The sequence below is a fragment of the Onychostoma macrolepis genome, chromosome 15, assembly GCF_012432095.1.
Source record: "Onychostoma macrolepis isolate SWU-2019 chromosome 15, ASM1243209v1, whole genome shotgun sequence".
Lineage (NCBI taxonomy): Eukaryota > Metazoa > Chordata > Actinopteri > Cypriniformes > Cyprinidae > Onychostoma > Onychostoma macrolepis.
This window is the reverse complement of record NC_081169.1, coordinates 14366247-14378791: the sequence shown is the minus strand read 5'-3', so window position 1 is coordinate 14378791 and position 12545 is coordinate 14366247. Positions and strand designations below refer to the sequence as shown.

Below are 12545 nucleotides of genomic sequence, written 5' to 3'. Positions count from 1 at the left end.
CGACTCATCTCTTCTGATCATCTTTTGCATTCTTAAGTCACGCTGTAAATATTATAAAAAACCACACGTGTAAACTACTCTATATAAATGTGCAATCTGAATCGCGAGGTATCCAGAAAAATACCTTTTTTAAAACGTCTGTTGTTCTCCGCTCCGCCAGCGAGGGCGCTCAGGCAGCGCGCACAACTGAACGGGCCAATCAAGAGCGCCCAGCTGGAGTGACGCCACTTCCGTGACAATAGGGTCAGCGTGACAGATTTATCAACAATAACAAGAGCGACGCGGAACAGTTTTGCGATCAAAGTGCGAGTCTTCAAATGACACGACGTGGATAAACTGACGGTTAGGAGTTGTTTTGAAATACAGCGTCCTGTCCCGCGTCTCACCGAGGAGCTGCTCGCTCAATGTAAGACACTTTAGGATGACGAAGGGATGTTTTCGCCTCTAGCTAGCTAAACATTAGCTGAAGTATGGTCATTCTCAGGTTTTGACTTATAAAGATACATTCTCGTTCCGTATCATTTAATATTTAGTCGTCTGTTTTGGTGACCGGTGCTGTCAACTCTAATATATGTGTCCTCGTGCAGTAGCTCAAGGAAATTCATTTAACACTGATTTAGCACCAGTGTCTATTATAAATGTCCTGTTATATTATAAAATCACAAACGAAGGTCGCAACACTCTTATCAGTTTATCATTACGTAATTGTCATGTGGTGGTTTGCAAAAGGTTCCTTTTTTAAAAACGTACGAATGCTGGTTATACTCATTTACAGTATGTGGTTGAGGAGAGTGTTGTGTAGATTTGCAATGAAATATTCTATATATATATATATATATATATATATATATATATATGAGTGTGTACATGTTTATGTGGTTTATGAGGACACAAATTTGTACAATGGCATGTGTATGACATAGGTTTTTTTTTTTTTAATGAATCACTCAAATACAACATTTTACAGTAGCCAGGGGGTGAACACACACACAAAAGAGATACAAAATTACAATGAAATAGAAAAAAATAAAATAATAATAATATTACATAAAAACATGGAAATGTTTACATATATTAATACACTTAACAGCTTTCTTGTTTATCAAAGTGTAAATGGATTTGAGGTATTGCTTAACTTCTGATTTCAAAATGAGAAACAATGGTTTGTAATTGCCGTACTTACGTTTATGTATACTAAACTTTGCCAGCAAAAGTAATAAATTAATCAAATAATATTCCTTATGGAATGACATGTTTTAAGTGAAAAAAACAAATAAAACATTTTCAAAACAAAGTTGAAAGTTGGGCACGATATGATCTCTAACAAATGAGCAGAAGTCCAAAATAAATGAAAAAAGGTTTCTGTATGTAGACTACAAAATGTACATAGTATATCAATATCACAGTTAAATCTGTTTACAAGGAAATAGTTACTGGGGTAATATTTATGTGTATTACATAGGTATTGCATTGTGAAGGTGATTTATGAGGACACTTCCGGTGTTTTTTTTTTAAATTTCTTTATTGTTTTTTTTTTATTTATTTTTTTTATTTATTTATTTTTTTTTAAATCTAAAAATGCACATAGTTTAGATTTCAAAACTATGTTCAAACTGGTGGTCTCTTTTTCATGTGTTTCCCTTAAGAGCCTGTAAACCTGCTCTGAGTTGTAACAACATTAAGGTTTTATATATGCATATTGAGTGTGTTGGCTTTGTTGAGGCAGATTAGTGTAGTTACAGCTGAAGGTGAATTGGTCATCTGTCCTTCTTGCTGACCTGGTGTCTTCTTTCTGCAGAGCGCTGTTATCTCTGAGAAGTGCCGTGAGGACGCTGAGCAGAGCCCAGTCTCTTTGCTCGTTTGCAGCCACATTTTACATTTGAGCCCTGAAACTCAAAGGACAAAAAACTTCTGTAATAAAAGTAAACGTTATTTTATGGCACAGCTGTGACTTTGAACCTGTGAGGACAAATTGCACAGCAGGTGAGAGTCTTTAAAATTCATGCTTCTCATATGCATATTGGTTAATCTAGGAAAAACGTATTCAATATACTTAGTCATTAGTGGATTAAATTATTTTTGTTATAAGACAGTATTGCTGTTCTCAGTAAAGTCGGCAGTTTCATGTTAGCAAAGAACATGGCTTATTTAGTCAGCAGATGGTTAAATCTAGGCCAGTTCTGTTTAAAAATGGATCTTTTAGCCCAGAGGGCTGCAGCTTCTCACTGTTTGTTTAACTGAACTGCTTGAGGTTATCTGACACATGGGTCATGGCATGACACATTTTTTTAAATAAATGATGGATGATGGAGGCACGCATACTGTAACTAATAAATACTGAAAAATACTTATATATTTACAGTATGTGTTAGTTAAGTGTATATAATAAAAGTTCAAGCAAAACCAGTATTATGTAAGATTAATAAAAGACTGAAAGTCATGTGGTACAATGAGGAAGTGATTTATAGAACATGGCTGTATGTCAAGGTCAGTAAGCTTCTTCAAATATCAGATAATTTGACTATTTCATGACAAAGCAAGTCTAGTTCAGGATCATTCAGACTAACAGACAGTCCCACCTCAAAGTCACGCCATTTACTGAGCTAGAAGCTGACATGTAAGACTCCTCAAACACCATTTTAAAACCAACATTTTGGGAAATCGACCTATGAATGGCTTGGTTATTTCTGCACATTTAACTAGCAACTATTTAATATTTTTTAATGAGACACTTTGTCTCTATCCACCTTTTTCTTCAATGCGGAAATAAGCCTATGGGTGAGATTCATTTGCCGCTATAGGTAAATAACGAGGAGAATAGCAACATGCAGTAAACAGTAAAACTGTTTGCACTACAAACCAGTGTGATCATAATTAAGATAATGCATTAAAATAAAATGATAAGACACACCAATTTTCAATATCAAGCAGTGAAACGAACTGTTTTGTACAGCTAAAAATAGCTGGACACTGATGAAACCGGAAGCTAGACCCATAAAATTTACAAATGGCTGCGCCCATTTTTACGGCAAGAAAAAGGTGGATAAATGTTTTGATAACTTTGCATCTACAGTTGCATAAGGTGCACGGTGTTGGCTTGTGCAATGGGAGCTTCTGAGACAGAAGGGCGCACTTTTATGCAGGCGATCAGTGAGAAGTACAGCCCGGAAAACTTCCCTTGCCGTCGGGGTCCAGGCATGGGTGTCGTGGTTGTGCCGTCTGGACATCAGGGATCACCTATGAAAGGTGAGGCTTGGGTTAGTTAAAAACAAGTCATGTAAGGTTCCTTGGTGATTTTAGTGTTTGCTTTGGCAGCTGTAAGCTGCTGTTGTATTTCATAATTCATTAGTTATGTGGTCATTCTGCCTTCAGACCGTCTGAACCTGCCCAGTGTTCTGGTTTTGAATGGCTGTGGAATCAGTCATGCAGGAGAAGAGGGAGAAATCGTCGCTGCCTTCTGTGCTCATGTAGTTGAACTTGATCTGTCCCATAACAAGCTCCATGACTGGCATGAGGTGAGTTAGTCTGAGGATCCGTGCTTTATTATAATATTCTCTGTCACCCTCATTTTCATCCAATTTCATATGCTATTATACATTTTTCTGGAACACAAAAGGAGACATTTTTAAAGAATTGCTAAACAACCTTATGTTGTAAAACAGCAATTCAAAGCGAAGAGGTTGTCAAGCTCCAAATAAAAAATACAGAAAAAGCACCATAAAATAGTCCATATGATTCATGCGCTGTGTAGCTTTGTGTGAGAAAATGACTAAAATGGACCGATTTTATGATCTGTAATACAGTATTAATAAATAAACATACACTACTGTTCAAAGTATTGGGGTCAGTAAGATTTTTTTAAAGGGGTCATATGATGCAATTTCTTGTTTTCCTTTTCTTTAGTGTGTTAATGTAGCTGTTTGTGCATGTATAAGATCTGCAGAGTTACAAAGCTCAAAGTCTCCCACAAAAGGATTTATTCTATCTAAAAGAGAAGGCTGATCCAGACCGGGCTAAAACGCCTCAATAAAACACGCCCCCACATGTCTACGTCACGATGTGGAAATTTGCGTAATGCCACCCAAATGTTCACGCAAAGAAAGAAGGCGTGGTTTCAGTAGTGTTGATGCAGCCATGTCAGGGAGACGCTGTGTGTTTCTATGCGAAAGCAAAAGCACTTTATTTGGTCTTCTGAAAGTAGATGCAGTTAGGAATCATTAAGATTACTTACAACAGAACAGCACAACCCATATGTTCGAATTTGTGCAATGCATTTTATGACCCTAGGAGAGGACAAGGCTGGCTGTGAACAAAGGCTATTTCTAAAAAATAAAATGCTATGACAATCTGGCACTTCTGAATCAGCGACTGTAAGTGTTTTGTTATTAGTTTAAGTATTTGCTATTGACTGTTCAAATGTGGAATTTTGCGCGTCGTGTATGTGTGTGCACGTGTGAGAGAGAGACAGGGTCACATCACAGTGGAGTCAGCTGTCTTAACCGCAGCTTGTGTGCAAATACATACGAGCATCATCACTGTGTCTGTCACGCGACTATGTTCCTCTTTCAGGTTGAACTGATGGTAAAACTAAGGACATTATTAACTGTCTTTATATTTACTTTGAAAGCTGAAGCTCGCAATTATGGTAAGGGGCGTTGCAATTCTGACGCGTGCTTGTGGTGTTGGGCTAATCACAATGCACTGTGTCAGCTGGCCAATCAGAGCAGACTGTGCTTGACGGAAGGAGGGGCTTTTGTAGAAAACGTCACGTTTGAGAGAGGCGGGGCATAGAGAAACTACAATAATGCACAGTATTTGAAAAATAATGTTGTTTTTTTACATTAAAGTATGCCAACATAATCTGGTACACCAAATACACAAAATAATGATCTTTAAAATAGCATCATATGACTTCTTTAAAGACAAATTTACCTTTATTCAGCAAGGACACTTAAATAGTTTCTATTTAAAATAAATTCTGTTCATATATATGTATGTGTGTGTTTGTGTATTATACATCTTTATGTGCCTAAAATGTGTCTTTTAACCCTTAAATCTGTTCTAGATCAGCAAGATTGTCTCTAACATCCCAAACCTGGAGTTCCTGAACCTCAGCTCTAATCAGCTGAGTGATGCAGTCCTGGAGCCGGACTGCGCAAAGGCCTTTTCTAGCATCCACCGCCTCGTTCTTAACAATACCCAGGTGTCCTGGGACACAGTGCACACATTCACACAAGAGATGCCTGAGTGAGTGGCATTTTAAACTCTTGATGTTTTTGTAGTTTTGAAAAAATATAGACTGATATTATGTGTAACAGTTACTGGTGGTGAACATGTGTGGTATTGATTCCTCTGAGACATTATGGTATTGATTTGATATCTTTTTTCACATTCGGAATATTTTAATGGCCGTGTACATGCAATCCTGCATATGTCTTGCATAAATGATTGATTTATCTTTTCTTTTCATTGTACCATCATGACACTGTTGATTCTCATGGGATCATCCACTTTACCTTGTTACTGTATTGAGCTATAAATGATGTTTGAGAGAATTCACTCTGAATTCATTCAATGGCTTTCAGATAACATTATGCCCAATCAACAGCTCTTTTCTTGCTTTAAAGTGAACCGTCAGATTTTATGAAGGTGTCTCTGGTATGATAGCTCTCCACTAATATTGGTCTGTTTTGTCCAGACTAGAGGAGCTGTTCCTGTGCCTTAATGAGTACACCACTGTGACACCGGCAGCCATGCCCTGCCCCACACTGCGTCTGCTTCACATCACAGATAACAGCCTCCAAGAGTGGAGTGAAGTACGGAAATTCGGCTCCATGTTCCCTGCACTGGACACTCTGGTCATGGCCAACAACAACCTGAGCGCCATTCAAGACTCGGGAGAAATCCTTCAGCGGCTCTTCCCTAACCTTCGAAGCATCAATCTGCACAACTCAGGTATCGTTGTGTTAGTGACAGTTACTGGGAAAGGGTCTAAATAATCATATTTAGACCCTTTGTGTAATTGTCTAATTATTACTATTTTGGTACAGTGTAATTACATAAACCCAATAAAAACTTCATTTTCATCATTTTTTGTGACTCAGGACTTAATCGATGGGAGGACATTGAGAAGCTAAACTTTCTGCCCAAACTGGAAGAAGTGAGGTTGCAAGGCATTCCTCTACTGCAGGCTTACACGAGCGCGGAGCGTCGCAGTCTAATGATAGCCCAGTAAGTCCAATATATCTTGCAGGGATGAATGTGACGACAGAGTAAATAATGGCCCAATTTTCATTTTTGGGTGAACTCTCACTTTAACCTCATTAGAAACTGATAGTAATGTTCTAGAAATGTTGATGAGAAGATCTCATTGCTCCCGCCTGCAGACTGCCATCAGTGAACTCCCTGAATGGGAGTGTCGTGACAGATGGCGAGAGAGAAGACGCTGAGAGATTCTTCATCCGTTATCACTTGGATCATTCAGAGGAAGAGCTGCCCCACAGGTATCTTTTAGGCATGAAACCTCTAGTATAGACCAGTGGTTCCTAATCCTGGTCCTGGAGAACCCCCAACACTGCATGTTATTGATGTATTACTTATCTGACACACATATTTAAGGCCTTGGAGTCTTTACTAATGAGCTGATGAATTGAATCAGGATTGTTTGGTTATGGAGACATCTAAAATGTGCAGTGTTGGGGGTTCTCTAGGCCCAGGATTGGGAAACACTGGTGTAGACCATTTGGAACCTTATTGAATAATTTTTGGACTCACACCGTGTCTACACCAGATGCGAGCGATGCAACTAACAACAATAGTGTATACTTGATGCAGTGTGATGCGATGCGACACAACAAATCACCAACAGTAAACTGGTGCCCCATTCTATTTCTGACGTACTCAAAGCACTTGCTCTAATTCTAACACACGTGGACAAAGGACAAATTGATTTGCTGTCACTTGGTTGCAAATGTAGACAGCTTTAGCTATTTAAACAGTGGTCAATCAACAACTGTTGCATCTGGTGTAGACACAGTATCAGGCAGCGCATTTCTTTAAACTGTTGGTCTGTGTACTCATAAAGACAGATGCCTTTGGATGTTGCCAAAAATTTTAAAAGTGTGCCTTGAGATTCATACATTTCATTCCATTATCTTGTGGTCTGTCCAACTGTTTTTGAGCACATTCAGCATAAACATGGTTTGGAAACGTTCAGTAATTACGATCAAATAGTATGTTTTTTATGTTACAGGATTTTGCTTTATTTCAATGCAACTGACTTTGTTTTACGATATATATATATATACTCCACATATGACAATTTTGCAAGAAGTATTATTTAGACCAGAAACACACTCTAAATATGAATCATTATTAATTAAAATGTATTATTTATTAAATAAGTATAATATAATTTAATGTAATTATTCTTCCTATTATAAATAATTATAAGCCAGATTTAAACTTATTATCCCACTAAGTTACTAGAAGCTAAATGTAAACATTTTCTCAAATTTTTTAGTTCTCCTGAAAGAGAGAATTGTCTTGTCAATTACATTTTACAAGTAAAATACTACTACAGTCTTTAAAAATTCACATTTACTTCATTGTGCTGCTTGTATTTATTTGTGAAATTTACTAGTAATTTCTCTGTGAAAATTGTTCCAAAGACAGTTTTTTTCAGTGTAGCTAAAAGTGCTTGCTTTACAGTATTTTGACTTTTTAGGATTGTAGGATTTTTGATTTGCTCATGTAGTGAAAGGCTGAATTTGGTTTAAGTATTTGCATTTCGCTTTGGAGATATCACTGCTTGGTGACCAAATATGGGAAACTGGCTCCTCTGGCTGAGATCGACCTGAGACCACGTTGCCACGCCAAAGTGGAGGTGCGCTATGAAGACAAAGTGGAGCAGGTGAGCATCCGCTTGGACCAGACGGTCGCAGAGCTGAAGAAGCAGCTGAGGACTGTTTTGCAGCTCCCCACCAGCAACATGCGCCTTTACTACATCGACAAGGGTACTGCCTTTGGCCCCGATGAGTTGAAGTACAGCACACGGGCGTTGCACTCTTACCTCATTCAAGATGGGGATGAGATCCTGGTTGTTCCCAAAACAAAATAACCGTCTTTCTCCAAGATCACAAAAAAGCTATATTTAAATAACCAAATCTGCTTTGAACTAGCGCCATCTAAGCTCCACAGAGTGAATGGGACTGTCTTTCAGGGAAAAACTTCTAGGATTTGCTGGGGCTTTAGTTCGGCACATAGTGTGTCATGTCACTACACGGTCACAAGAAACACCATGACTCGTGTGCACCTTTGGTTTTGTTGCTGTTATTAAAGGTTTCCTTTTTGTCTTCAGACTTCACAAGCACCCCTGTATTTCAAACGCCTGTTTCTTCAAGAGTAAAGCACAGAGGAGGGCTCTGGCAGCCCAGGATGTGCTTTTTACAGATTTTAAGACAATCACCCATAGCTGAAAGAAAATGTTGCACTGCACTTATGTCTTAAAGAATAAATCATGGATATCCATTGCCTGCTGATGTGTGTCGTATGCTGTCAGCCGTTAATTACATGCAAAAGACTCTCAGGCCTTATATATTGTATGGGCAGTGCTAGATTCACATGAGGAAAGATTTGCGAAACATCTTATTCACAAATGTTTTTAAATGTCCAGTTCAATTTTATAATCTGATTGAAGAATCCAGAAGGGAATTGCGGAGTTGCATGCATTTGCTATTTAATGTGGTATTTTCTTTTTTTTTTTTTGATCCTTTTGAATATTTCTATTAGTACTTTCTCTGCCGCTTTGGAAGTGGGTGCTCAAACTTGTACCTCCAATACAAAGCATATGCTGAGAAAAGTGCTTATCCTCATTTCACTTGTATCCATATTATGGAGTGTGTTTATTTTTATATTTTACTCGCAGAATAATGAGATCTGTTAAGTGACAAAACATCAGTCCACCAAAGATTGATTACATACATGTATTATATATATATATATATATATATATATATATATATATGATTATTCACAGTATTTACTTTTGATTTACTGATTGGTGTTATTTGTTAAAAACAAAACAAATCAATAGCAAACCAATCAATGTATATGACTATCCGGCTAGCAAAACATAAGCGGAAAATTTGGCTCCTATGTTAATTTAAAAGAATACTTGAAAATTGAAAATTGAAAATTGACTCACCCTCAGGCCATCCAAGATATAGATGAGTTTGTTTGTTCATTGGAACAGATTTAGCATTGCATCACTTGCTCATCAACGGATCCTTTGCAGTGAATGGGTGCCGTCAAAATGAGAGTCCAAACAGCTGATAAAAACATCACAATAATCCACATGACTCCAGTCCATTAATGAATGTCTTGTGAAGTGAAAAGCTGCATGTTTTAAGAAACAAATTCATCAAGGCCAAATTGCTTTCTCCATTGAAAATTCCTCTCATCTGTATCAAGAGGGATGTGCATATTTCTTTCCCGATTCAGACGAGATGACTTTTTCAAGCACCATTTTATGTCAAAACAGTTCTAAACCTAATCCGTGGATTTAATGTGAGAGGACAACAGGGGATGGACGACTTGAGTCATGTGGATTATTGTGATGTTTTTATCAGCTGTTTGAACTCTCATTCTGACGGCACCCATTCACTACAGAGGATCCATTGGTGAGCTAGTGATGTAATATTTAATTTCTCTAAATCTGTTCATTTATAATTTACTCATGTTGATCCAAACCTGTATGACTTTATTTATTCTAGGGGGCATAAAAGAAAATGCTTTGAGAGTAATTTTTTCCATACCAAAATGGAAGTCGGTGGTAACAAAAACTGTTTGGTTACCAACATTCTTCAGAACATCTTTTGTGTTCCACAGAAGAAAGAAAATCATACAGATTTACATTTGTACATTTGGAATGTAAGTAATTGATGAAAACTTATTAATTTTTTGTCCTTTTAAAGATACTGCAGCTTGGCTAAAATGTGTGCTGAAATGTGCAATGCAAGACTGTTTCCAAGTTCATTCAGGAGTTACAGAATAAAACCAGCAAATGATTTATTTATACCTGGTACATCAATCAAATCAGTGCATGAACCTCATTTGCTTGTCATACTTGATTCAACAAGAAAAAAAAAAACATGTTTAGCGGCTGAAACTGGTGAAAACCTAGTTTGTTGTATTTTTTTATTTCACATATATAACATGATAGCATGACTTGAAGGATGGACTGAATGGAAAAGCACTGAGATCCTTTCGGCTTTACTGTCAGTGTGCCATGTTACGCTGACATTCGCAAATGCTTAGGTTTGTAGTAGATTAGCTTTTCTCTTATGTACTGATATATAAAAGTGTATGAAAAGACGTGAAAATATTGAAGGCTATAAGCATTTCTCATTAAACATTTCAGGTTTCTCTTTGGTAAGATGTGATATTGAATTAAGTTGTAATTCAGAATTTGGAATCAGTTATTTGATCATTTTATAACCAAAAAGTGAAATGAGTAGTTAGTCAGACATTTAATAGTGACTTATATGAGTATAGCTTAAACTGGTACTTCAAATGTTAAAATCACCTCGCATAGCATATTTAAGGGTTGTTGTTTGGTCGGAGGAAGAAAGTTGATAAAGATTTCGTATGAAGGTTTTAGCATCCTTTAACACTCTTTCTGCCTTTATCTGCAACCCCTAATCAAACATTAAAGCGGAATGAAGTAGGCTACTGTTTTTTTTGTTTTTTTTTTCTCAGGAGAATTCCCTTTTTAGAGTATCAATATTTGATGGTCTGTGCCTACACAGGACATGCTATTGATATTAGGGTTTCACTTTTGCATAATTATTTTATGTTTTTTTTTATATATATATATATGTATGCATTATTGATATTCCAATTTTACGACCTTGAAGGTAATGCCACTTAAGCTGTGACTAGCGCATATTAAGTGTGAAGATGAAAGTTAAATTTACCACTGTACCACTAAAGACAATGCTTACCAAGTGAAATTGATTTAGCGGACATTTTTCAATCATTGTGACTCACAGTACATTATTGATTTTATATCCAGATTGTGCATTTTACATGTATTTAGCTGTTTTTGTTAGGATATTATGTGTTGAATTGCTTCTTGGTTTGCATTATCTGTTGTACATTTGCAGTTCTTAATCTTCGGTTAAAGTTAATTTGTAAAGGGTGTGTAAAAGGCTGGTAAGCATCAAAAGAATGAGAATTCCAGAGAGTCTGTTTATTTAATGGATGCATTAGGCCTGTTATTGTAATGAACACTTACATACTGCACACAGTCATACCATTAACGTGTTATGATTTTAAAATCAAATTTGACTGTTTTATTGCATTGATTTGCCAGCATATGTGCACAAAAATGTATCTATGTTTGAAAGTTGGTTCAAAGGCTAAGGAAAAATAAACTTGTCTTTTACTGACTGTCATTATAGTGTTAATATAGTATTTTTATATTATAGGCCTCTTATTTATTGATATTTTGAAATAACATTTATTTTTAACATTTTATTATTGTTATATTTTAAATATTATATATTTACCCTAATTTTTACTTTGTCATTTTAGCACTTTATTTTTTTTAAAGTTTTGCATATATTTATTTTATTTAAGTTAACTAAATCGGTTAATGAATTTACTTAACAACATTGCAGTCATTGCCATTTTTTCCCCCGAATATGTTTAATGTTATTTTGTTTTTAGGTCCACACTCTAGCATGTTTCTGTTTAGCATTGTTTCAAAAATATTCATATATATAACGTGTGTATATCATTCTGCCTAACATTTCCTTTTGTGTTCCATGTGAGAAAGAAAGTCAAACATTTTTGGAGCAACGTGAGTAAAATGATACAGAGTTTTTTTTTTTTTTTATTTATTTATTTTGTGTGTGTGTGTGTGTGTTTGTGTGTGTGTGTGTGTAACCTATCCCTTTAAAACGCACCAAGCTCTCTCATCTCAAAAGTGTTTATTCCCGTCGCCAGGGCGACAGTGTGGGGGGTGGCTATGTGATGACGTTCGAGAGCAGAATTAACCAATCGGATGAAAGAAACGCTCTCAGACGTCACCGTAAAGTGAGCGACCGTTTTTTGACTACAAGTCAAGAGCTTGGCATATTACAAGGACAGAAACTACCAAAATGCCTCGGTTCTTATTTATATTGTGTTGAAGAGCATCAGTGAACTATCGTGTATCGGCTGCAAGAGTTCAAAGTGGCTTGCGTGGAAGTCTCACTCACAGTGGGCTCGTCCCTGAAGGAGCGAGGGGAGAGGAGGATGGTCTCGCTCACTCCGGTGAGTAATGCTATGAATGCTCGCACTGCACATTCTCGCTTCGCCGTTCCCACTGATTTACTCGCCCGATTTGGAAGCTTCTGGACGTTTCACTAATTACATAACATCGGCCGGCGAGCTGTCTTGCGTATAAATGTATGAAATGACGCTGTTCTGCAGCGGTAAATCGCGAGAAAGGGTATTTAATTCTTCAGACCCAGTCCTGCAGATTGAATGTATTCATATAA

The 12545-nt window shown here is 36.9% G+C and overlaps 2 protein-coding genes across 5 annotated transcripts in view; both read left to right on the top strand.

Annotated features, from left to right (window-relative positions):
* Positions 1 to 55: 55 nt before the first annotated feature.
* On the top strand, positions 56 to 11456 carry tbcela (tubulin folding cofactor E-like a). Of its 3 annotated transcripts, none has more exons than XM_058799310.1 (9): positions 56 to 406; positions 1799 to 1983; positions 3144 to 3246; positions 3373 to 3515; positions 5066 to 5247; positions 5699 to 5955; positions 6105 to 6231; positions 6387 to 6503; positions 7780 to 11456. In XM_058799310.1, the coding sequence occupies exons 3-9, from the start codon at positions 3198 to 3200 to the stop codon at positions 8117 to 8119; spliced, it is 1215 nt and encodes a 404-aa protein (XP_058655293.1). In that variant the 5' UTR covers positions 56 to 406; positions 1799 to 1983; positions 3144 to 3197; the 3' UTR covers positions 8120 to 11456. The 3 variants fall into 3 exon arrangements, with proteins under 3 accessions (XP_058655293.1, XP_058655291.1, XP_058655292.1); XM_058799308.1 differs by having other exon boundaries at positions 57 to 406; positions 3074 to 3246; XM_058799309.1 differs by having other exon boundaries at positions 62 to 406; positions 3074 to 3246; positions 7801 to 11456.
* A 638-nt stretch (positions 11457 to 12094) lies between these two features.
* The window catches only part of usp2a (ubiquitin specific peptidase 2a), a 29726-nt gene continuing 29275 nt past the window's right edge, over positions 12095 to 12545 (top strand). Inside the window, exon 1 of one of the 2 annotated variants that reach the window (XM_058799302.1) lies at positions 12095 to 12318. The gene's annotated coding sequence lies outside the window, so the exon portion shown is untranslated. The remainder of the gene's footprint in view (positions 12319 to 12545) is intronic. The other variant, XM_058799298.1, reaches the window with a different exon arrangement.